The sequence below is a fragment of the Schistocerca serialis genome, chromosome 2 (genome assembly GCF_023864345.2).
Source record: "Schistocerca serialis cubense isolate TAMUIC-IGC-003099 chromosome 2, iqSchSeri2.2, whole genome shotgun sequence".
Taxonomy (NCBI): Eukaryota; Metazoa; Arthropoda; class Insecta; order Orthoptera; family Acrididae; genus Schistocerca; species Schistocerca serialis.
In genome coordinates, this window is record NC_064639.1 from 1101917294 (window position 1) to 1101943335 (window position 26042).

At 42.2% G+C, this 26042-nt stretch overlaps 1 protein-coding gene across 1 annotated transcript in view; it reads left to right on the forward strand.

Moving 5' to 3' along the window:
- Positions 1-7429: 7429 nt before the first annotated feature.
- The window catches only part of LOC126456644 (uncharacterized), a 44868-nt gene continuing 26255 nt past the window's right edge, over positions 7430-26042 (forward strand). Inside the window, exons 1-3 of the mRNA XM_050092388.1 lie at positions 7430-7448; positions 16786-16934; positions 23281-23458. Coding sequence (XP_049948345.1) covers positions 16796-16934; positions 23281-23458 — 317 coding nt within the window. The 5' untranslated portion in view covers positions 7430-7448; positions 16786-16795. The remainder of the gene's footprint in view (positions 7449-16785; positions 16935-23280; positions 23459-26042) is intronic.

Consider the following 26042-nt stretch of genomic DNA (forward strand, 5'->3'; position numbering starts at 1 on the left):
ATGTATATTAGTTTTCAATGCACAAAATCACCATTTAAAGTCTCAGATATTACTGCATGAGCCTAGTGCCACAAATCAAAAAGTCTCAGATGTCTCCTTGGAGCAAATTCTCTTTATTGTTCTTTACTAACTGGTTTTGCTAGTCTGTACCTGAAGAAACCTTTAAAGCCTCAGAACTATTTTCTGAACATATATTCTAGTTCATATAAATACTCTTAAGAAGTCTCTGAATTGGGCCCTGAGCAAGTCTTTATCATTTATGCATCTGATCTCAAAACAGGTAACTTACACTATACACTGAACACCATGTACTTGTATAGACATTTACCCATTTGAAAGGATTTTCATTGTTTAGTAATACAATTTCTATCTCATTTGTGAAAACATTTATTGTTAGTTATGTACATATTTCTTTTTCGTGTATATTGGTAAATAATGTTGAATGAACATTTTGAATATCTGAGAAACTCCCAGCGCCATGTAACTAGTTATTAAGTTTGTCTTCACTACTACACTTTTGGTGGGCTATTAACGAAAAGCCATTTCTTTTATATTTCTCTTACTATAATATTATGATATTTTGATTGTTGTGTTTTCTCTTGTTTAACTAATGTTCCAACAAAACACATTCCCTTTTATTCATAAGCAATGAAAAATACATTATTTGTCTTATTATGTAGGCCCTACAACATAACATGCTTTCACTTTAATATTGTTGTAAATGACACACATTCGTTCCATGCACTCAGTAAGATATTTAATACACTGGAAAACCCCTGCAAAAATCAGGTTTCATGGTAAGGAATAAATATAAGGAACAGCTGCTTACTGTAAAACTGGCAGTTTCATCAGTGAGCAGAGAGGTCATTCTGCATGGCAATGAACTTGTAACTAAATACACTTGGGAGGAGGAGAAGCAGAGACAATGTAATGGAAAAGAAAGTAATATTTTTCAAACCTGTGTATACTCTAGAGTAAAGTGAGACTAAAACTTCTGAGGAAACTTGAATAACTTGTTGTTAATTAATGGGTTTACTGTAATGTGGAAAAAGTAAGAAATATGTTATTAGCCTGAATTGTAGATAAAGATCATATACTGGAGTATTATAGTGAAGAAAAATTGTATTGAGGTATTCAGAAAGCTGATGATGTCTTTATGAGATGAGATAATGTGTGATGGATGGGGAGTAGTTTTGTGGTGAAGAGAATGAAGCTTAAGTAAAGTATGAAAAACTGATTTTCCATCACGGTACAATATGTAGTTAGAACAAAGAAAGAGAGGTCAGACTTAAAAATACGAGTGTTAATAAAGTTTTCTTAAAGAAAATGATGAGTTGAAGAATAAAATGAGCTGCTCGGGGGAACACAATGGTAAGTGCCATCGCCGTGTATTTTGCGGTAGATGGCTAATGACACCACCTGTGGGATGCACAATGCAGTAAACTTACTAGTAGTTCCAAATTCACTCAACAGATGTCAGGAAGGAGCTTAATGGTAAGCGCCACTGCCCGTCTGTTGCGGAAACATAATGGTAAGTGACAGAGAGAATGGCAGCAAGTAAAAACATCTCCGAGATTATGGCAACAGTGAACATGGCAGAAGACGAGGGATATACTTCCAATGATACTAATATCTTCGAGAGGGATCCAGAATACATTCCTAACGATTCAGATGACTCAGAGGTATGTTATTTTGTAAATATACTGTCTTTAGTACATTTCACGAACATAATGGTAAGTGCATGTACTTACCATCATGTTCCTGAAGTACAATTGAAAATTACGTTCGCCGACAAGTACAAGATGTATACAGTCCAGATCAGTGGCGCGAGATCATCAAGAAGTAGGCTTGTACATAATATGAAAAGAGAGGATTTCTATCAAATACGACACTCTAAAGAAGCCTTTGTCTTCAGAAAGAAGACAGTTGATGATTGAGATGTCAACCTAAGGAAAATATGTAGGTGGAAGGTGACCTCCGAGTATCCATCATCTTTATTCATCAGCGAGACATTTTGTCATGACATTTGGCATGAAATAAACTTCAGGAAATGTGGAAAGCAAGGACCAGTTCCTACGCTTCGACTTAAATACAATGGGCAAAGGCTTATGAAAAGAAGAACGTTGCTGACGTCCTGTCGTTCCTAAATTACATACCTTCTGTCCACAATGGATTTTTCCTGTCACTAAGGCTACAGGTTTAGATGAAAAAGATATTAGTAATGAGAGTCATGAATGATTTTGCAGTTTCAGTAAAGTGTTGAAGACTTACTGTAAAATTTAATATGTAGTGCTCTATCACTATGTGTTGTTAATGGTGTATGGTAACGCAATAATTTTTGTATATTTCATTTGTTTTAGTCAGTTCTGAGTTTCATTTATGTCTGTGTGGTAGAAGATAGATTTCAGAATCACTACAGAGTAAAAGGACTGTTCAAAAAAAATTATTCAGGTTTGCAGATCAATTGAAACTTTAGTTGCGCTGTATCTCGAAACTGTTATTTTTGCGCTTACCATTTTGTTCTCGCGACCAGCTCAAATAATAGGTTCCAGGTAGTTACTAGTAGTCCACATGCTGACTAAATTTAAAAGGTAGACTGAATAATGAAGCAAAACTAACAAGGGAATATGTTTTTTCTTACAATGAAAAAACATTTAACCAAGTAGTTAATGAAACACACGTATGATACAGTTTCTCGTTTTTTATGGTAGTAATTGTTATTTTAATATTTTATTATGTGTTTTGTGCTATATAATTTTATATTATTGTAATTGATGTACTATCCATAGTTCTGTGACAATTCCCTTCATGTTTTACAATCCACTGTGTCTCACGTTGTCATCCCATTTTGAAACACTTTTGTAATGTCACTTGTGTCCTCATCAGTTAGTGGCAAAGTGCCGTACACTGAACAGCCAAAGAAACTGGTACACCTGCCTAATATCGTGCATGGCCCAAGTGAGCAAGCAGAAGTGCCTCAAAATGACGTGGCATGGACTCGACTAGAAGTGCTGCAGGGAACTGACACCATGAATTTTGCAGGACTGTTTATAAATCCGTAAAAGTAAGAGGGGGTGGAGATCTCTTCTGAACAGCATGTTGCAAGGCATCCCAGATATGCTCAATAATGTGCATGTCTGTGATCAGCGGAAGCGTTTAAACTCAGAATAGTGTTCCTAGAGCCACTTTGTAGCAATTCTGGACGTGTGGATGGTCCCATTGTCCTGCTGGAATTTCTCAAGTCCGTTGTAATGAACAATGGGCATGGATGGATGCAGGTGATCAAACAGGATGCTTACATATGTGTCACTCGTAAGAGTCTTATCTAGACATGTCAACGGTCCCATATCACTCCAACTGCACAAGGCCCACGCCATCACAGATTCTCCACCAGTTTGAACAGTTCCCTGCTGGCATTCAAAAATGGTTCAACTGGCTCTGAGCACTATGGGACTTAACATCTTAGGTCATCAGTCACCTAGAACTTATAACTACTTAAACCTAACTAACCTAAGAACATCACACACATCCATGCCAGAGGCAGGATTCGAACCTGCGACCATAGCAGTCCCCCGATTCCGAACTGCAGCGCCTAGAACCGCACGGCCACCACGGCTGGTTAGGCATTCAAGGACCATGGATTCATGAGGTTGTCTCCATGCCAGTACACGTCCATGAGCTTGATACAACTTGAAACGTGACTCATCTGACCAGACAACATGTTTCCAGTCATCAACAGTCCAATTTCTGTGTTGACGGACCCAGGCGAGGCGTAAAGCTTTCTGTCGTGTAGTCAACAAGGGCACATGAGTGGTCCTTCGGCTCTTAAACGATGACGTTTCGCTGAATGGTTCGCACGCTGACACTTGTTTATGGTCCGGCATTGAAATCGGCAGCAGTTTGCGGAGGATTGCACTTCGGTGACGTTGAACGATTCTCTTCAGTCGTCGTTGTTCCCGTTCTTGCTGGATCTTTTTCTGCCGCAGCGATGTCGGAGATTTGAGGTTTTACCGGATTCCTGATATTCACGCTACACTCGTGAAGTTATTCTACCGGAAAATACCCACTTCATCGCTGCTTCGGAGATGCTGTGTCCCGTTGCTTGTGCACCCACTGTAACACCACCTTTAAACTCACTTATATCTTGATAACGTGTCATTGTAGCAGCAGTAACCGATCTAATAAGTGTGTCAGACATTTGTCGGCTTATATAGGCGTTGCCGACCGCAGTGCAGTATTCTGCCTGTTCACATATCTCTGCATTTGAATAAGCATTCCTATACGAGTTTCTTTAGCGCTTCAGTGTATATGTTGTAGCTATCTCCAGAAACATGTAATGTGAAGCCTTGTGGGAATGTGTCATACCACCAGTCATACTAAAGAATTGCAGCAGGAAAAACTCGCAATGCCATGGTCAAGAAGTCAAATGAGCCTTACATGAAGAAAAATAAAACATACTATTTTGTACTATTCAAAGTGTATCATTGTAGTCAAACCAGTTCCCTTTATGTTTTCATCAACCTCTTATCATTTTCATGATCACATTCTGACTGGTGGGCTTGTGTAACGAATACTGTCTGACTACCACATGTTCTATGTACCAAGTGTAATTTCCGATGCAAGATGTTTTAACACACATTTCAGCAATACACTTCCTTAATTGTCATAAATTTTGTAAATATTTTTTTATAAATATTATCTTAACTCTTTTGACGAATTTAAGAGTCATACAGATGTGTGCACATGGAGGAATTTAATAATCTTTGACCAATCTGTTGCTATCTTTGTATTTAATGATCTATGGACTATCAGTGAGTAAATTTAGTTCCTGTGCACTAGTTCTCCAAGACAAGTTGTGTATATTCAAATGTAGTCGAAGTTGGGTGAGTGTTGCCCATTATGTCTAAATAACAATGCTCAAACGTATGTTTTTATAATTGTGAACCACAAAGAGAAAGCGTTATTTAAAATCTGTAAAATGATTTCATAAAAATAACAACAAAGCGAAAACTTAAATTTTTTCAATGTTTTGATTAGAACTGATACAAGAAGATCATACACGACAACTCCCACAAATGCAAATATTTTGTCAATATTTGTCAAGCGAGAAAAAAGACCACTAGACGTGAACCAAACAATGGAGAAGAATTTTACCATCTACTTACTGTTATTTTGATCAACCAACATTTCTGAACTTTCCACCCTGATTGCTCAATGCGCTGTTACGAAGGACGAAATATATGTCCTGAAAATTACTGGAGACAAAACTTAGATAATTAAATTGAATCAGTAATTCTACGTTGTGGGGGGGGGGGGCGGGAGTCAGAACAGATTACAGATTTAAGAAATTTTATAACTTATAAGTAGGTTTGACAAAACAATGAAATATTATTCACAAACATCATCCAAATTCACTATATTAATCAAAAATGTTTTGCACAACAAATAAAATGTCGTTGCAGTATATAAATCACACTGCATAAACTTCCTAGAAGGTATGAGAGTGAAACAAATTTATAGTAACTAGTCTGCATTGGCTTTAGAATTACATACAATAAAGAACAAATTTTATTCCCTCCTTGGGTTATTAACATTATATAAATTATTAATCAGAAATAAGAAATGGATATAATTAAGAGCTAAGAAAATATCTCTTTTAGAGAGTGGTGTTTTTATTTTAATTTTAATTTGCGCTTCATTGCTCTGACTGAAGCACTAAACGGGTTAAACTTTTAGCACACTAAGCAAATAAATTTAACACTTTCGATGCTGTAGCGTGTAGCAGAGTTCCATTCGTGCTAGAATAAGAATAAAATATTTAATACGTGAACGTTTAATAAGGCCTACTTCCAGTGACATTACAATATCAGACGCTTTAGCAATGCAGGTGATGATAAAAGACAGAGCACAATTTCATTGACATGTTACATGAGCAGAATATTCCTATCTATTGGTGCAACGATTAACAACACCCATAATATTATTAATCAGCCAAAGGGGGGAGGGGGAGGGGGTATTACTCTTGAATTCCTTTCTATTTGTACAACTGATCGTACCAACCGATACTTGGGAGGAGTAATAGTAATGGCTGGGGAAGCAATTAAATTTCATATCCCATCCGCATATATTGCTTGTTCCACTCTCACGTCTCGCTAAAGTCCTCACTCGATAGGGCTGGCAGTAATCAGTAATCTTTGGTGAAATGGTACATTTGAGAGAGCATAACTAGTGGAAGCTCCGACATTTGGTAGGGAGACAATGATAACACTAACATGTCTGAAACGGTTAAACAGTACGGCATGCATGAAAATTTTACCGAGAAGCTTTCAAAGACAAACATAGCGTGAGGGTAGAATGTGGCTGAATTCGTGAAACTAACATAAAACAGGGTAGCAAAAGCAACACTAAGTGAGTTAGATTTTATTCATTAACATTCATTCAAAAGGGAAAGGTCTCAGACACTGGAAATATTCTGGTTGCGTGACTGCTTCGCTGAGCCATTGCTGAGCAGGAGTGTCAACACACAAATTTCTGTGAGGTTTGTCAGCAATGTAAAGTAAATAATCTCTGCAGACAATACTGCGCCGCACATTCGGTGTAACAGAACAAGCATATAACACTTTAATGCCACTGCGTAAAGTATGATTTAATAAGACAGAATTACTTCGAATGTAGACTTCAAACGTTGAAAAATTCACACAATTTATTACTTTGATAGTTTTAAAAATACTGCAAACCACGCGCAAATAATCCTGAACGGTATTTGTTTTCATTCTAAAACTGACAACGGGTAACTTTCCGTTGGGAAAATTGGTGGTGCGAAACACGTAGCTTGCGCTGTGAGTATTGCATAAACCAGCTCTATTAATAACACCTCTATGAGAGGCAAAGCAAAACTAACTCCACTCCAGCACGCCGGACAACGCTGTATGTTTCCTCACACTATTCCTGACACTTACATGACTGACTCCTTGGACCACAATAACTGAAGTCCATTCTGGGTCGCTCCGCAATGTTCCGAGTGTCTCCCCGAAGATTGCTAGCTATTGCAAGGAAACAGTTCAGCTTCACTTCAGAAGCCTCTTGTGGACAACCATATCATAGCAAACGCTTATAACAAACAACCTGCTTTCTGCGTTGTTGGAGAAACAAAAGGTAACGATGCGAGATAATAAGGCGTTTGTATCAATAGATAGTTCCAGCAGGACAACTGTGTAGTTATAAAACTCATTAAAGTATATTGCCGTGAACATTAATTTGATATGAACAGAATCTGATAACAATAACCTTGGAGAATTTGCCCCAGAGACCAGAAATTTTACGCGTTGAGTGTTTTGTCCACCCAATCAGAGCTTATCGCTTATCGTGTAGCTTGTTATCATCGGCCATATATTTTGCCGACATGACAATACGACAGCCTTCAGCGCTCCGAGTATTAACGAAATCAGGTAAGCTCTATGGCAGCTGTAATCCGGTTTCTAATTCATCCTTTTATTATTAGCGCTTAACGCCCACCGTCAGTAATTGTTGATGGAAAATAACAAACAAGCAAAGTTTCTTTGTTTCTCACTATTTTTAATGAGCCTGTTTTAAAGAATCAGTGAATGTCAATTGTCTCTAAGAAGCTGTCCCCTTTCGCAATCGACTTACCGGTGTCTGTCAGAGAGGTGGAAGCTTTACGAAATAGTGTAAGTAATGACGCCGGGATATATCTAATTAAGAACCAGAGATGTGTACAGAAGTGACCAGTATTTTTACGCGAAAACACGAAAAGTGCAATACTTGGACTGCCTACTGCTCCGATAATTGTGGCCTTGTTTTAAATGCCAAACCAATACCTCCCGTATTGACCGTCTATAAGCCGTGTCCGCTCAGTGAGAGGACTAAAATCATGGACTTCCCCCTTTTTCCATTAACGAATGTAATTCTGTCTAGTGGCGTTTTCATTTGTTATGGGAAAGTGCACCTGTAAATTTAGAGATGCGCAATAAATCCACTGAGCTCCGAACACAGTTCACTGGTACAGGAAACGGTTGATCCTGAAGAAAATTACTCTCTTTACTTCAATACCGGTGGTGCAATTGCTTGACTGTCTTACATAACAGCATTTAACAAGAATAGACAAACCGATGAAACTACGTTACTGTTTCCTGGCGGATTGGCATAAATGGTTTTGAGCTTGTTCCCAATTCTACTATTATAAAGATGGAAACTAAGTGTTACCCCAAGAAGCACCAGTCAGATATTTATCAAATTTGTGCTAAATAAATGTCGTGTGACTAGGACCTCCCGCCGGGTAGACCGTTCGCCGGGTGCAAGTCTTTCGATTTGACGCCACTTCCGCGACTCGCGCGTCGATGGGGATGAAATTATGATGATTAGGACAACAAAACATCCGGTCCCTGAGCAGAGAATAATCTCCGACCCAGCAAGGACTCGAATCCGTGACCTTAGGATTGACATTCTGTCGTGCTGACCACTCAGCTACCGGGGGCGGACGCTTTGTGCTCATGTTCATTACATAACGTTTATTAAATGATTAAACTTTAATTTCAGTCATAACTGATGTCTGTCCATATCTCAATGGCGTGTGTGACCTCTACGAGAGCGAATACACTCTTGTATTAGTTATGGAATGGGAACAAACGCCCGCCGAAAGTCAGCATCATGAATTTCTTGCCATGGCTGAAGAACGTGTCGTGTCATTTCAGAAAGACTACGGGGTGAAGGCTGATGTGTAAGAGTATGTCTCCCCAGTGTATTCCTGACATCCTATATGGGTGAGCAATCAAGAGACTGGGAGACCAGTCAAGACCCCGTAAATTCCTTAAAGCGATAGTGGTGTGAACTTTGATGTGGTTTCTACAACTACATCTACACCCCAAAAGTCGCCTTACGATGTATAGCCGAGAGTACTTCTGATACCACTGACTGATACCCTCCTTCACTGTTCCTTGCGGGAATGGAGCGTGCGTAGAATGATCGTATTAGCTCTGATTTCTCAGATATTTTCGTTGTAGTCGTTTCGCTAAGTACAAACACCTCCCTTCCTGGGTCGAGCATTGAAGTTTGTTCAGGACGTCCATGCGCCGACTAAGCGATTCCGTGACGAAATGAACCCCTTTCGTTGGCTTTCGTCTATCTCTTCTATTAACCAAACCTGTCAAGAGTCCCAGTGCCCTGAACAATACTCAGCAATCGGTCGAAAAAGTATTTTGGAAGACATTTATTTAACTTTCTTCCAAAGAATTCCAGCGTGGCATCTGATTATCCTACGGTTTGTGCTATGTGATCATCCAAATTTAGGTGGCTCCAGATGGGTACAGTTTCCAATGATTTGTCGCCAGTAGTGTACAATAGTGTATTATCTTTGTTACCCTGGTCATGGAAGGATTGAGCATTCATCCTCCTCTCAACAGTTACCAAAGCAATCCTGTTATCGTATCCAATAAATGTCCACTCCTCGATTCTGAGAGCTGCAGAAGTATATGTAATTGAGAATCGTTGCTTCCCGTAACCTTTGACCCGCTGGAGAAGTACTAGGAGATAATAATTGAACTGATGGTGTCGCGAGTGCTTCAGTGTGGGCTGTATACATACCAGTACACTGAAAAATCGTAGCTACCTTCATTAATCAGTGCGCTTGTAGAGTATGCTAAAAAAATAAAAGCTGTTTGTTAGTATTCATTAGTTTATGGTCACAAGTTACAATACGTGTTCAGTATGGTCTCCTGACAGCAACATACTGCATCTGTAACACAACATGATCGACAGTTGCTCGCTGCGCATCCGATGTAATTAGAGCGATGTCCTATGTTATCCTTCAGAGCAGGAGGAGACTGGATACACCCTGATAGACACGATCTCTCAGATATCCCCACAACCAGAAGTCACGTGCACATAGGTAGGGGGATCTCAGAGACCACACATCTTGAACCTGTATAGAGATGGTGTCGTTACCGAAAGTTTCTCGAAGAAAATCTGTCACCTGGCAAGAGACATGTGCTGTCGCCCCGTCTTATATGAAAGTTGTGATGTGGACACAAATGCGTTCTCTCACAGCTAGAATCATGTGTTCCAAAGGAGTCCTTACAACGTGCTGATGTCATTGAACACGTAACGTGCCTGTAAGGTGCCATCTCTTCGAAGAAAAACGAACCGAGAATGAAGGAGCTTCACTCGCAGTCGCATAAGCTGAGTGCAATGGATGCTCCTGTACAACACTTGGCCGAGAGCTCCATATGCGACAGTTCTGTGCAGCATTCACTGCACCGTGCAGAGTAAAATGTTTCTCACCATTAAAGAATATTCCCCAGCCACATGCCAACAATTTCTATGCGTGTCAAAAAGCGAAGGGCAAATTCAAGGATTCACATCCTATCTGGGTGCTGTATTTGACCAGTATTCTGGATCTTTTAGGGATATCAGTGTAAAATGCACCGAAAATCTTTGTAACTATTGACCAGGGGAGAGAAAAACCGTGTGACACAGCTCGAGCACTGTCTGTAGAATTTGTCTGATGTCTTCACCGTCGGCTATAGCTACAGCAACTCCATCAACAAACACTATGGGAATGGGCCGCCTACCTCTCCCTATTGCACCGCCTAACTCACTTGTTTCTTTAAATTTCTTGATCGTACTCTTTAGCCCCTTCATTCACATAGGGCCTCTTTGCAGTTGTGGCTGCTGGCGATATTTCAAGAATAGAGCGCTGTTACTGCTGCCGTCCTGACAAGACAACTCGACGAGCAGTGTACGGTCTTTCTTCTCAATACGTATTGAGTTTGGAACGGAAACCTCTATCCTTCTGAACCCCTTGCGCCAACAGTCGCTTCACAGAAGAAATCAACTGGTATTGCCAAGCGACAAACAACATAGTGACGTCAAAATTGGAAACATATTTCATTGTGACCGGTTACAGCGTCATATTTTCGCCTGGGGGCAAAAAGTGGAAAACTTTTTTTTGCCTACTCTGCGAGTTCATCATTTAATGAACATACCTATAACGTTTCAGCGTCCGAAAATGTAAACTACCCGCGCTGCAGCACTCAAAACACCGTCAATTTAATTATAGCCCCCCCAGTATGTGTCACTCAGAATTGTTGCTTCTTGTGATCTTTCACCATTTCATCTACAGACAGGTTGGGATCGATTTGACTACAATAAACAGAAGTGAGACTCGTCTCTAGATGCAACAGAATGTCACTCTATATCCCCAGTGACTCTACTCCATTCACTTCTCTGTTGTCTATTTTGTCTATGACATGGGTTCAGCGTTAAACAATCGATGGCAAGTCGAGTAATCTGTTCTTGACAGTTCGTGGTGACACTCTGCCTGTAGCCTCTGCCCGGATTTCAACTGTTTCCATTCGTCGGAGCCAGTCCAACGTCCCTAAAATTTTCGCGGTGTAATCTTTTCTTTTGGAAGATCCCATGCCTACTCGTCATGTCACACACTTTAACTGAGTCCATCTCACTACCACTCTATTTGCAGTTACTGCAGGCTGTCGGTTGATGCTCCCATGTTACCCGTGATAACAATTCGACCTTACTCAAAATCCGAGAGCTAAGCTGGACTTGCGAAGACCACTGACCATGCTGTGTTGTGATCTACACCTGAGGCGTCCCAGTAACGTTAGACACACCCAACTTCCATTACGTACTGACTCCATTTTCCATATGTAGAACTGCTGTTTTCTGTACTCAAAATCAGCTCGTACAACTATGAGATTTTAACCAAACAAGGCCGCAGGCAATGGAATACTGGAGTATGAGTTGGTATGTGCAATCGAGGTGTTCATAGTGTAGCATTTCCCATTTTCAGACCGTGTAGTATGCTGTATACCAGTGACTTTGTTGTGACTTAGCAAGACAGCCAAGTCACAACGAGAGGAAGCCGAAATGCACGCGTTTAATTACACGCTGACTGGCGTGAGGTCTGGAACAGGACAATACCTTGAGAATTGCAAATAAAGTACGTAGTTGATACAATACTTAACTTTAATCCACAATTGTAGAACATCGCTCTTGATATTACATGCTTCACATAATAAATATCAATTGAATACGGCGCCTTGCTAGGTCGTAGCAATTGTAGCTGAAGGCTATGCTAACTATCGTCTCGGCAAATGAGAGCGTATTTGTCAGTGAACCTTTCCTTGCAAAGTCGACTGTACAACTGGGGCGAGTGCTGGTACGTCTCTCTAGACCTGCCGTGTGGTGGCGCTCGGTCTGCGATCACTGACAGTGGCGACACGCGGGTCCGACGAATACTAATGGACCGCGGCCGATTTAAAGGCTACCACCTAGCAAGTGTGGTGTCTGGCGGTAACACCACAGACTTTCTGTTAAATTAAATTTCATGAAGAATGGCAACATTGTTACCGGACAACCACACTTATAAATCATTTTTTGTACATTTATACCTGCACGCCACAAATCACCGAACGAGTGTGGCTGATGGTAAGTAATGCTTTTTATCCTTTCTTATTAGACTAGCCGCGGGATTAGGACAGTCGGTGCCCACCTGGAAGGGCCCAAACTTTTCTAATTTTTCTAATTAAATGTTGGTCATTTGGTGTACTAGGAAGCAGAGTGCGTCTCACTCGATTTGGGATGTGAATTCTCAGACTTTTGCAACCAGCACTTCCCGCGATGCACAACGTTTTTCTTGTAGGGTCTCCCAGTCATGCTAACGATAGAAATCTTTGGCTAGTAGTGCACCTCTTCTTTGAATCTTTTTCTAAATCTTTTGTTAATCCACACTATTAAGAGTCCGAAGCGGACGAACAGACACTGTACCTGTCGTGGATGAAAAGCGTTCGAAGAGGTACAAAGGGGAGCACACATCCCCAACGCGACAATACCTTACCGTCTGCTTTAATGGAATCGTGCAGGCAAGAACCTCGTGTGGATCACCGACGAAGTCTTACCCTCCGTCGGCGTCTGCAAACATATACAGTTCGTCATCATGCCTGGCGATCTTACCTCCATGCTCCGAGCACTCAGCAGCGGTGTTTCTCTGATCTGGACCAGGCTGACGGTGACTTCCACACACACCACTGCGTGGAAGTCTCTGTGGATTCTATGACTGATCACCGTTTAATGTTGTCCAGCACTGAATCTGCAAGCAATTTGCTGCGCTGCGGTCCGTCTAACCACTATTACAATCCGGGATATCTGGACAGTTCCCAGCGACCCGGGCCATGAATATGCTGTTACCCATGGCCGTCGACACTGTTGTCGTCGGATTTCCTAGCATTGAGATACTCACAGAGCACATCTGGCACGTTTGTACGTGTATAGACCAGCGCCTACCAAACATCAGAGATGGCAGAACCCATGCTTCAGGCAAACACAATTTGTTTCAAATTAATAGTCCGATATGGATCAAACTATCACTGATGGACAGTACAACTATTTAAGACTTTGCAGTCACCTCACAAGCACGAGAATCACATTATGTACAACTACAGGAGCGTAATATTTCTGTACACTATTTTATGTATTTAGTGCATCATCTGACACTAATGAGAGCTCTGCTAGTCCGTATACATTATTTACCTAATTGACGGAATTGCCTACAAAATGCCATTCGAGGCGGAGGCGCCAGAATAACAGGAGGCAGGGAGTAGAGAAGCACTAACAGGAGGATGGGACAGTCAAGAGACCTCAGCTGGATTAGTCACTGGATGATGTCAAGGAAGTAATAAATATACCAGCGACATTTCAACACTTCTAAAGCAGCCCATGTCGACTATCGGCTGACGTGATCTTGAAGGTAAAACACTAACTACTAACGATAACCAATCCAACACCAGGGAGACCTTACCTACTGATGGAGAGGGACCATCGTTCACTGAAGAAGATGTTTGTAAAAAAATGCTTGAAATCAGCGGAAGAAATCACTCGTGAGTTACAAACTACAAAGTGCTTCCAGAAGACCTGCTACCACAATAATGGTGGCGTGGGAGTTAGACAGAGTGGGGTACAGTGATCGAGCAGCTCTTCACAGGCCACACATTTCTGTAGTGAACGCTAAGGTACGCTTGAGGTGGTGTGTAGAGCGACGCTAGTGGACAGTTAATAACTAGAAACATGTTCCCTTATCGCGCTTAGTGACTGGAAACATGTTCCCTTACCGCGCTTACGAAAACTGTAAACGTAGGAGGACATTAACACGTTTCGTGGCATTGTATACTGCGTACAGTAGAGAAACGATTCATAGGCGATGACTGTGTGTAACACGATGACAGTGCACGCCATCGTAAAGCAGTGTCTGTCAGGCAGTGGTCTGTGGACAAAAGCATTCGAGAAACGAACCGACCTGCCAAGAGTCACAACTTGAACCTAACGGAACATCTTTATTATGGGTCATAACGTCGAATTCGCTCCAGATTTCAGCGACCAACATCACATCCTTCTCTAGTTTCGACTCTTGATGAAGAATGGGCTGACATTCCCCTACACACCCTCAGATACCCCTTTAAAATGTCTCTCCCCTCCCCACCCCATCACCGTCAGTGTTCAAGTTGTCATAAAGGCGAATGAGGCAGACACCTCATATTAACTTCCTGTAATAAGTGTTCAGATAATTTTGATCAGATAGTGAGCACTTCGAAAGCAGGAGTATCATATCAGTACTAAATTTAAAGACTGAAATAAAAGACTGGCCATTTTATCGAGAACAGTACAGTTTATTAACATTGTAGATGAGTTGTGACGCGTAATAGTTCATCCTCAATAAAATTTCGGCTGCAGTAACTAGATCGGTGTCCATGTGAACATCTTAATTATGTCGTTACGACTTGACACACTAAAATTACGTGCGATCATGGTAGGGCAATGGACTCGCATTCGGTAAGCCGGCGGTCCACACCGCCGTCCATCCGTCCAGAGCTAGGTACCCGATGGTCTCCCTGGACCGCGTAACGCAAATGTCTGGGCGGTTCTTTTGGAAAGGGCACGGCCGATTCCCTTTTCCATCCTTCGCCAGTTCTAGTTTGTGCGCCGACTCTAATCTCGTCGTGAGTTGGTCGATAAACCTCAACATCAATTGTTTTCATCCAAACATTACGACGCACAGCATCAGTCTAGACTATCTAACACTTCAGTTGAAATAGTTCAGGACCCAGGAAAAGATTTTAATCATTTTATCCAAGCATACAAGGGAGAACCGATATAGGTACTCAAGGTACCCTCCGCCACACACCGTCAGGTGGCTTGCGGAGTATGGATGTAGATGTAGATGTAGAAATGAGGTAGTCTAAGAAAATAATCGTATTTGCACACAGTATTTTATGCTGCAAGAGGTGCGTTCTCAAAATTACGGAAAATTTATGGTTTCGCTTGTTTATTAGTCGGATTCGCGTGATTTAGCTCATTGTTGTGTTGCTAAATTTATCTGAAAATTAACTTTACAGTGTTAGCCATATCTGATATTTAGTCTGCCGTCTGCTGTCAAAATGGATACTAGTGTTTCTGTAGCATCGGCGATTGTTTATTTTGTGCATAAGTAGGTCAGTGAATTTGCATTATTTTTTTCTGTCAGAACGGAATAACGTGAAACAGGGTTTTACAAATGTTAAATACAGATTTTGTTGAATGTGTAGTGAATAAAATAAGGGCTTACAAGTGGCATAAGCGCTACTGAAACGGCCGTTGAAACGTTGAAGATGACGAGACCCTGGGCGCACCAGTACACGCCCAACCGATGAAACAGTGGAAAAAGTGAAAAAATTCTTTGGATGTTGTGAATGTGAAACTGTGACGACAAAATTTATCATACATTGTTGATTTTAGAAGAAAGGAATCGCTACAAAAAGTCAGTAACGCAGTACTGAGATGCATTATAAGAGGTTTACGAAACAGGAGTTTTCATGGAAACGAAGCCTTAATCGTCACAGTGAAAGCATTTTGGGTAGTAAAGAGCGCAGAAAGCTCCACCGATGCAGTGAAATGTGGAGGTTATACTGTGTGTTTTCTTTGATTTTAAAGGTGAAGTGCACCTTGAGCTCGTGCAGTGAGATCCAATGACTAATGAGCTTTCCTTACAAGTTTAGCGTAGTTTTCGTGAGGCAGTCCGCCAAAAGCGTCGTGATTTTTGGCCAACAATTTAAGGCTTATAAAGCACGGTAATGCACTTGCCCATAATACTCTAATGGTGCCCTAGATTTCATCTTCGCCAGAGATGACCCCCAAGCGACTTTATCTCTGTTCCCAAAATTAAAGGTCGTCGTCTTACAAGCATACAAGAGACAGAAAATGAATGGACGAGAGAGCTGAAAATTACCACAGTGATCGATTCCCTGAAGTGTTTCGTTTATTGGAAAATTCGCTGACTTAATTTTATATTATGAATAAATAAAATTCTTTCCAAATAACAAATATTCGGGTTATTTTATGAACACACTTCATATCATGCGCCAACACCTGACCAACAGAGCCGCGCGGGATCAGTCGAGCGGTCCAAGGCGCTGCAGTCATGGACTGTGCGCCTTGTCCCGGCGGAGGTTCGAGTCCTCCCTCGGGCATGGGCGTGTGTGTTTGTCCTTAGGATAATTTAGGTTAAGTAGGGTGTAGGCTCAGGGACTGATGACCTTAGCAGTTAAGTCCCATGAGATTTCACAATCATTTGAACATTTTTGAAATGACCAACAGAATAACACAGCTACGATTCCTTGCTGCTGACTCAACTTTTTATTTCTTTCAATATCTTCTGCTGCTTTTTACAAACATTGCTGCTACCAATATTTCTTCATTCACCGTGTTCTTCGTTGTCTGCAGCGGCGCCAAGATGTGGAAGCTGTCGTTCGTGATGTTGCTGCTGGCGGTTGCGGCCGCCCAGGCCGGCCACATAGACGAAGACAGGCTGAGCAAAGTGAAGGCCGCTGTCAGCAAGCTGCGTGCCACGAGGAGCAGCGGCCATCACACAGGTACCCGCTCACAAACTGCACTAACATGTTTTGGCTCATCTCAAACGCACGTTATGGTATGTTAGTAGGTTTGATCCACTCGTAAAGAAATGGTGCTGGAAAGAACTTTTTTTCTGTTGGGGGGGGGGGGGGGGGCGGTGGGAGGGTGGTCATCAGTCTTCTGACTGGTTTGAGGCGGACCGCCAAGAATACCTCTCTTGTGCCAACCTCTTCATCTCAGAGTAGCACCTGCCACCTACGTCCTCAATTATTTGCTGTATGTATTCCAATCTCTGTCTTCCTCTACAGATTTTGCCCTCTACAGCTCCCTCCAGTACCGTGGAACTCGTTCCCCGATGCCTTAAGGGTGGTAGGACGTCAAACGGGCCGACTTGGAGCAGGAGAGGCATCACAGGACATTTTAATTTCCAGTGTCTATACTTTTACAAATAAATTCATAAAACTTTGTCATCATCACCACGAAGGATTCAGGATTCACAACCATTGCAGTGAAAGTTCGAAAACATAACAAAATAACTTTTTTACGTGTGAAATTTCATCATTTTTTTTCACTTACTAATGGCTGCATTTGTTGCTATGGGTACACTTTTCTTCATAAGTTAGAGAGATTCTTCCATGAATTTTGCACAGCGTACATACAGGTGTATGAAACTCTAGAATTTATTTAATTTATGAAAAAGCGAATGATCTGTTGTATTTTAAACTTGATGTTTAGGACAAACACAAATTTTGTAGTTAATTACCTCAATTTTTAACACAGTTTTTAATAGATTTGGAATATTCTAGAGTTTAAGTATGGTTTGTATGCTATGCAAAATTCATCGAGCCAACTCTCTTGCTTATGAAGAAAAGTGTACCTATAGCAACAAATGCTGCCGTTAGTAAGTGAAAAAAATGAGGAAATTTCACATGTAAAAAAATTACTTCGTTATGTTTTCGAACTTCCACTGCAATGAGCGTGAATTCTGAATCCTTCCTGGTCATGCTGACAAAGTTTTATGAATTTATTTGTAAAAGTATAGACAGTGGAAATTAAAACGTCCTGTGGTACCTCTCCTGCTCCAAACGGCCCGTTTGACGTCCTAACCCCCTTAACAGATGTCCTAACATTCTGTCCCTTCTCCTTGTCAGTGTTTTCCATACATTCCTTTCCTCTCCGATTCTGCGCTGAACCTCCTCATTCCATCCGTTATCAATCCACTTAATTTTAAACATTCGCCTGTAGCACTACATATCAAATGCTTCGATACTCTTGTGTTCCGGTTTTCCCACAGTCCGTGTTTCACTACCACACAATGCTGTGCTCCAGACGTACAATCTAAGAAATTTCTTCCTCAAATTAAGAACTACTAGTAGAATTCCCTTGACCAGAAATGCCCTTTTTGCCAGGTTAGCCTGCTTTTGATGTTCTCCTTGCTTCGTCCGTCATTGGTTATTTAGCTGCCTAGATAGCGGAATTCCTTAACTTCATATACTTCGTGACCATCAACCCTGATGTTAAGTTCCTCGCTGTTCTCATTTCTGCTACTTCTTATTACTTCAGTGTTTCTTCGACTTACTCTCAGACCATATCGTGTACTCATTTGATTCATTCCATTCAGATATCATGTAATTCTCCTTCACTTTCACGCAGGACAGCAATATCATCAGCGAATAGTATCATTGATATCCTTTCACTTTGAATTTTCATTTCAGTCCTGAAGCTTTATTGTACTTCCATAATTGCTTCTACGATGTACAGATTGGACAATAGTGGGGAAAGACTACATGCCTGTCTTACACACATTTTAATCCGAGCGCTTCGTTCTTGATCGTCCATCCTTATTATTCCCCCTTCGCTCTTGTACATATTGTATATTACCCGTTTGTCCCTATAGCTTACCCCTATTTTTCTCATAATTTCGAACATCTTGCACCATTTTACATTCTCGAACGCTTTTTCCAGGTCGAGAAATCCTATGAACGTGTCTTAATTTTTCTTTAGTCTTTCTTCCATTATCAACCGCAACGCCAGAATTGCCTCTCTGCTGCCTTTACCTTTTCTAAAACCAAACTGATCGTCATCTAGCACTTCCTCAATTTCCTTTTCCAGTCTTCTGTACATCATTACGGTCAGCAACTTGGTTGCATGAGCTGTTAAGCTGATTGTGCGATATTTCTCGCTCTTTTCAACTCTTTCAGTCTTCGGAATTGTGTGGATGATGTTTTTCCGAGTCAGGTGGTATATAGCCAGACGCATACATTCTAAACACCAACTTAAATACACGTTCCGTTGCCATTTCTCCCAATGATTTTAGAAGTTGTAATGGCATGTTATCTATCCCTTCTGCCTCATTAGATCTTAAGTCCTCCAAAGCTCTCTTAAATTCTGATTCTAATACTGGATCCCGTATCTCTTCCAAATCGAATCCTGTTGTTCTATCACATACGACAAATCTTCACCCTCTTAGAGGACTTCAATGTACTCTTTCCGTCTATCCCCTCTCTCCTCTACATTTAACAGTGGAATTTCCTTTGCACTCTTAATGTTACCACCCCTGCTTTTTGTGTCACCGAAGACTGTTTTGACTTTCCGGTATGCTGAGTCAGTCCTTCCGACATTCATTTCTTTTTCGAATTCTAACTGGAATCTCGTGTCAACGGGTCTTTTCCAAGTATATCTCCTCCTCTTGTGATTCTTGAACACAATATTCGCTATTACTAGCTGAAAAATATTACAGAACTCAATTAGTCTTTCTCATCTCTCATTTCTTGTCCCAAACCCGTACTCTCCTGTACCTTTCCTTCTATTCTTTCTCCTACAACTGCATACCAGTGTCCCATGACTATTAGATTTTCATCTCCCTTTATGTACTGTATTATCCTTTCAATATTCTCATATACTTTGCCTATCTGTTCGTCTTCATCTTGCGGTGCCGGAATGCATACCTCGACTATCGTTGTCCGTATTGGTTTGCTGTCGATTCTGAAAAGAAAAACTGTATCATGAACTTTTCACTCTAAAACACTCTCTGCCCTACCTTCGTATTCATAATGAATCCTACACTGTTACACCATTTTCTGCTCGTGTTGATATTAGCCTACACTCATCTGACCAGAAATCAATTTCTTCTTTCCATTTAACTTCACTGACCCATGCCATATCTAGATAGAGCCGTTGCATTTCGCTTTTCAGATTTTCTAGCTTCCCTGTCACATTCGAGCTTCTGACATTCTATGCCCCGACTCGTAGAACGTTGTCCTTTCGTTGATAATTCAATTTTTTTCTCGTGGTCACCTCCCTCTTGGCAGTCCCCTTCCGGAGATCCGAAAGGGAGACTTTTTCGGAATCTTTAGCCAACGGAGATGTCATCATGACACTTTTTCAATTATAGGCCACCTGTATCTTTAATGTAGTGATTTCCATTGCCTTCTGCATCTTCATGCCGTTGATCATTGCTGATTCTTCCGCGTTTAGGGACAGTTTCCCAACCCAAGGTCAACAGAGTCCCCTGAACTTCTGTCTCCTCCTCCGCCCTCCTTGACAAGACCGTTGATAGAACGAGGGTCACTTCTTATGCCGGAAGTCTTCGGCCACCAAATGCTGATTATTAATCAGAATTATTAACCAAGACGCTACCTCTAGACCACGGTAGTGAACACTAGCGAATATTCGGTGCATACTCGTTTCTTGTGTCCGCTTCTATTAGCTCCGGTGTAAACCAAGCTGAACACTTTGGTTTGCACGTCCATGTTAAGAAGTGTTGAGAAAAGTACTAAGTAGTACTAACTTCGATGCTAGTAATGAACTTGTATTATTTCTAACTACACTCCTGGAAATTGAAATAAGAACACCGTGAATTCATTGCCCCAGGAAGGGGAAACTTTATTGCCACATTCCTGGGGTCAGATACATCACATGATCACGCTGACAGAACCACAGGCACATAGACACAGGCAACAGAGCTTGCACAATGTCGGCACTAGTACAGTGTATATCCACCTTAAGCAGCAATGCAGGCTGCTATTCTCCCATGGAGACGATCGTAGAGATGCTGGATGTAGTCCTGTGGAACGGCTTGCCATGCCATTTCCACCTGGCGCCTCAGTTGGACCAGCGTTCGTGCTGGACGTGCAGACCGCGTGAGACGACGCTTCATCCAGTCCCAAACATGCTCAATGGGGGACAGATCCGGAGATCTTGCTGGCCAGGGTAGTTGACTTACACCTTCTAGAGCACGTTGGGTGGCACGGGATACATGCGGACGTGCATTGTCCTGTTGGAACAGCAAGTTCCCTTGCCGGTCTAGGAATGGTAGAACGATGGGTTCGATGACGGTTTGGATGTACCGTGCACTATTCAGTGTCCCCTCGACGATCACCAGTGGTGTACGGCCAGTGTAGGAGATCGCTCCCCACACCATGATGCCGGGTGTTGGCCCTGTGTGCCTCGGTCGTATGCAGTCCTGATTGTGGCGCTCACCTGCACGGCGCCAAACACGCATACGACCATCATTGGCACCAAGGCAGAAGCGACTCTCATCGCTGAAGACGACACGTCTCCATTCGTCCCTCCATTCACGCCTGTCGCGACACCACTGGAGGCGGGCTGCACAATGTTGGGGCGTGAGCGGAAGACGGCCTAACGGTGTGCGGGACCGTAGCCCAGCTTCATGGAGACGGTTGCGAATGGTCCTCGCCGATACCCCAGGAGCAACAGTGTCCCTAATTTGCTGGGAAGTGGCGGTGCGGTCCCCTACGGCACTGCGTAGGATCCTACGGTCTTGGCGTGCATCCGTGCGTCGCTGCGGTCCGGTCCCAGGTCGACGGGCACGTGCACCTTCCGCCGACCACTGGCGACAACATCGATGTACTGTGGAGACCTCACGCCCCACGTGTTGAGCAATTCGGCGGTACGTCCACCCGGCCTCCCGCATGCCCACTATACGCTCTCGCTCAAAGTCCGTCAACTGCACATACGGTTCACGTCCACGCTGTCGCGGCATGCTACCAGTGTTAAAGACTGCGATGGAGCTCCGTATGCCACGGCAAACTGGCTGACACTGACGGCGGCGGTGCACAAATGCTGCGCAGCTAGCGCCATTCGACGGCCAACACCGCGGTTCCTGGTGTGTCCGCTGTGCCGTGCGTGTGATCATTGCTTGTACAGCCCTCTCGCAGTGTCCGGAGCAAGTATGGTGGGTCTGACACACCGGTGTCAATGTGTTCTTTTTTCCATTCCCAGGAGTGTATGTTTTAACACCATGTCGAGAGTTTAGAATTAATTCTGAACAGCTGTCGATAATAGATGCGGGTAAATGCACAACGCTAATCCTTTGGTCAGGCAGTGAGTTTTGTGTGGTGAATGAGTATAAATTTGTGCATATATTGAAAGCAACCGAAGTTCAGATATCTTTATTATGAAACGGAAACTATGAGATGTATAAGTCAGCTTACTTTTGGCTTCAGTTTTGTCAGTTTTCCGCTTTACATGAATGCTTCAAACGCCGATAGCCTATGGGCTGCGTGGTTGAATTGAGATTTGCATTGTCTTAGTACTTCCAGAATATGCAAATAGCCAAAACTTGTAATAATAAACATTTTCTCGTGTTCCATTTCGTTGGACTGATAGTAAACTCAGTGTCTAAGTTTCAGGTCTCAAGTTTCATTTCAAATTATTTGAAATACATACATCTACGAAGTGAAAATGTGGTACTGATTCACAACAGACTCGCCTTCTCGATTCTTGTTTTTGCGTCTTGACGCTGCACTGTATTATGTATATATTTATCTTCTTTGTAACATTGCCTGCTATATAGGAAAATATCAGTGATGAAATATCTGATTTTCATCTGTGTGGAAGCTTTATCTCGAACCTTTCAGTACATTTTCTATTCGTCATCTTCAGAAACAGTGACGGGGATCCGTGGAATCTGAAGCCGAGTAGCAGCGTTGTCCTAAAGCGACGTTTCAACCAGCTTTACAGTCATCATCCTCAAAAGAGTGTAGAATGTGATATCTCCGTTTCACAGGAAAGCGATATTTCTTTTAAAGATGAGTACGAAACTCGTTGAAACGTTGCTTCATTGCAATACTGCCACTCACGTGCTAACCCGAGAAAAGTTCACTTGCGAAATTCGCCAATAAGTCCTGTATATACATAATTTTGATACCATCAGTCACACATTTCACCTACCACTGTTCGGCTGGATTATTGTCAAGTTCAAATACGTTCATGTCGCTTAAGTGTGCACCATATACCTCACATTATCAGACTATGAGAGATAAGTCTAATTTATTGAGAAGAAATTGAGAAAACATTTTTGATTTCCTTGGAAACCAGTGGAGTAACAGGCTTCCGTTTCAGGTATTGTGCGCCGCGACGCGGAACTGACCCCCATGGCCTACGAAGAGCAGATCGAGGCATTCCTGGAGCAGCTGAAGCAGATGATGCGGGAACCCATGGCACTCCTTGGTAACAGAACACTGGACCCGCTGGAGGTTGCTGGGCCCATCAACATCAACATCGATAACGACATGATCGCGTACGTTCGTAATGAAACTGCTACCTACAAGTTACGAAATATGTAGCTCTACAGACAACTTGAAATGACGTATACATAGATAGTACCGTTGTGATTTGACAGCAGGCGTGTGAGGATACATACTGCATTTTCATGAAGGTTCATTTGTTGAGTTGGGTTGTTTGGAGGAGAAGACCAGACAGTGAGGTTATCGGTCTCATTGGATTAGGGAAGGATGAGGAAGGAAGTCGGCCGTGGCCTTTCAAAGGAACCAACCCGGTATTTACCTGGAGCGATTTAGGGAAATCACGGAAAACCTAAATCAGGATGGCCGGAAGTGGGATTGAACCGTCGTCCTCCCGTACGGGAGTCCAGTGTGCTAACCACTGCGCCACCTCGCTCGGTCAAGGTTCATTTGTATTCTCATCGGTGGTACATAGTCTATTGTGGACCGACTGTATTTAAACTTTGAGCAAGTCTAAAGCCCAGTTCCTTCTGGCAATTCTGTTGTTCTTAAGCCTTGTACCTGAAAAGTGAATTAACAGCATAACTTAATAACTGTTCAATTAATCAATCGGCTCACTGGACCTGTTAGTAGTAACCTTACCCAAATGGCTTCAGTCTTAACAGTATTCTGATCTTGCAGAACTTTATACAGTAGAGTAATAGACGATATCTGTGATCAGAATCTACAAACTAGGGCTACAATGAGATAGAACGTCACGACATACACTACAGCTATCTGAAAATAAGTAAAACACTGAAATATATGAAGGAAATTCATTAGTAAAATCTTGAAACGAGACTGTACTACTCCTCTACATAAACAAATTCTTCCGTAAGACGTTATCATATCTTTTAACGAACTGACAAATTCCTTCTACACAGTATTTTCCGCTTGACTTTTGGAACACAACGACCAGAGGTCTAGCTGATAATTCATGATATCGTGCAAAACACTCCGAGAAATCTGCGGAAAATTTCCCGACAGTTTAGATATCGAGTATATCAGTTTTCACGGTTATTTTTTCATCACTTTTCTGTACTACTTGGTTGTAACAGATAACCACACCTGCATCAACATGGACATTTATCTTTCCTCTCTTCGAAGTGCAACACCTCAGTTCATGTTATTTGGTCTTAAAATTTGTACCGCTTAATGGACTGAACATTTGGCTGGATTTTTCAATGTGCCCTTTTCGCTGTCGTAGCTCTAAGCACACAGACCTACAGCTTGAGTCAATGCAGCGGCTTCTCGTCTCATGCCACTACTTCCCATGCTACATAAAAATGAACGTTGTTTTCTACTTAGAACTCGTACGTCTATACGTCGTATAAGAGGTTCTTGTTTATTTCCTTACTCAAAGACAAATTATTTTCATAGCTGAAATATTAAATTGCAGCGATGCTATAGAGCTTGACTCAGTTGACACTAGTCTAAACCTTGTAAACAGTTTTCATCACGTTAACTGTCTTGGTGTAAGAGAAGAAGTGGCGGCCTGTGACCCCTAGTCTCTGAAAAAATCTTAGCATTTGTGCTGATATGTCTTGGACTGAGGGCATGTAACACTTAAAAGTTGTTTCTCCGTCGGATTATACATTAATATCATCAGCCCTTTTCCTGTTGTCGTGAGTGAAAAGCGCTGTGTGACAGCGCTCTTTCTTTTCTTACCCCTTCCTTTTATTTCAGTCTTCATTAATACTCAAATATGCCATTAATTTGCAAGACACTCATTACATTTATCCCCACGATACAACCAAACATCTCTACCACCACGATTCAGAGGAAGACAACAACAAATCATGTGGAATTACACCACACGAGGTATAAGTATGGCCGGACGCTGTGGCCGAGTGGTTCTAGGAGCTTCAGTCTGGAACCGCGCTGCTGCTACGGTCGCAGGTTCGAATCCTGCCTCGGGCATGGATGTGTGTGATGTTCTTAAGTTAGTTAGGTTTAAGTAGTTCTAAGTATAGGGGACTGATGACCTCAGGTGTTAAGTCCCATAGTGCATAGAGCCATATGAGTCAATAAATTAGTCGCAAACTGGGGTCTCTGTCCAGAGCCGCGTGTTGTACGAACCTGAAATTTATTTTCCTTTTCAAAATATTCCCCTTGCAATCTTAAACTCTTATCTCACCGCTCGACAACGCGTTAAAAACCTGCACCATAGACTGCTTGTGGCAGCGTTCGCATCTAACGAGTGACCTCTGGCATACATCAAGAGTATTTGGTTCCTTACCTTGTTGCAGTCCACAAGAGCGATGTATCCTGCGGGTAGCGAGATACCCCTAGACGCGGAAACAATGTGCCATAGCTGGATAAGGTTCAAATGGTTCAAATGGCTCTGAGCACTATGGGACTTAACATCTATGGTCAATAGTCCCCTAGAACTTAGAACTGCTTAAACCTAACTAACCTAAGGACATCACACAACACCCAGTCATCATGAGGCAGAGAAAATCCCTGACCCCGCCGGGAATCGAACCCGGGAACCCGGGCGCGGGAAGCGAGAACGCTACCGCACGACCACGAGCTGCGGACGCTGGATAAGGGCAGCACGATAGTGTTTGGTGACTTTTTTTCGTCATTTGCTGAATTTCT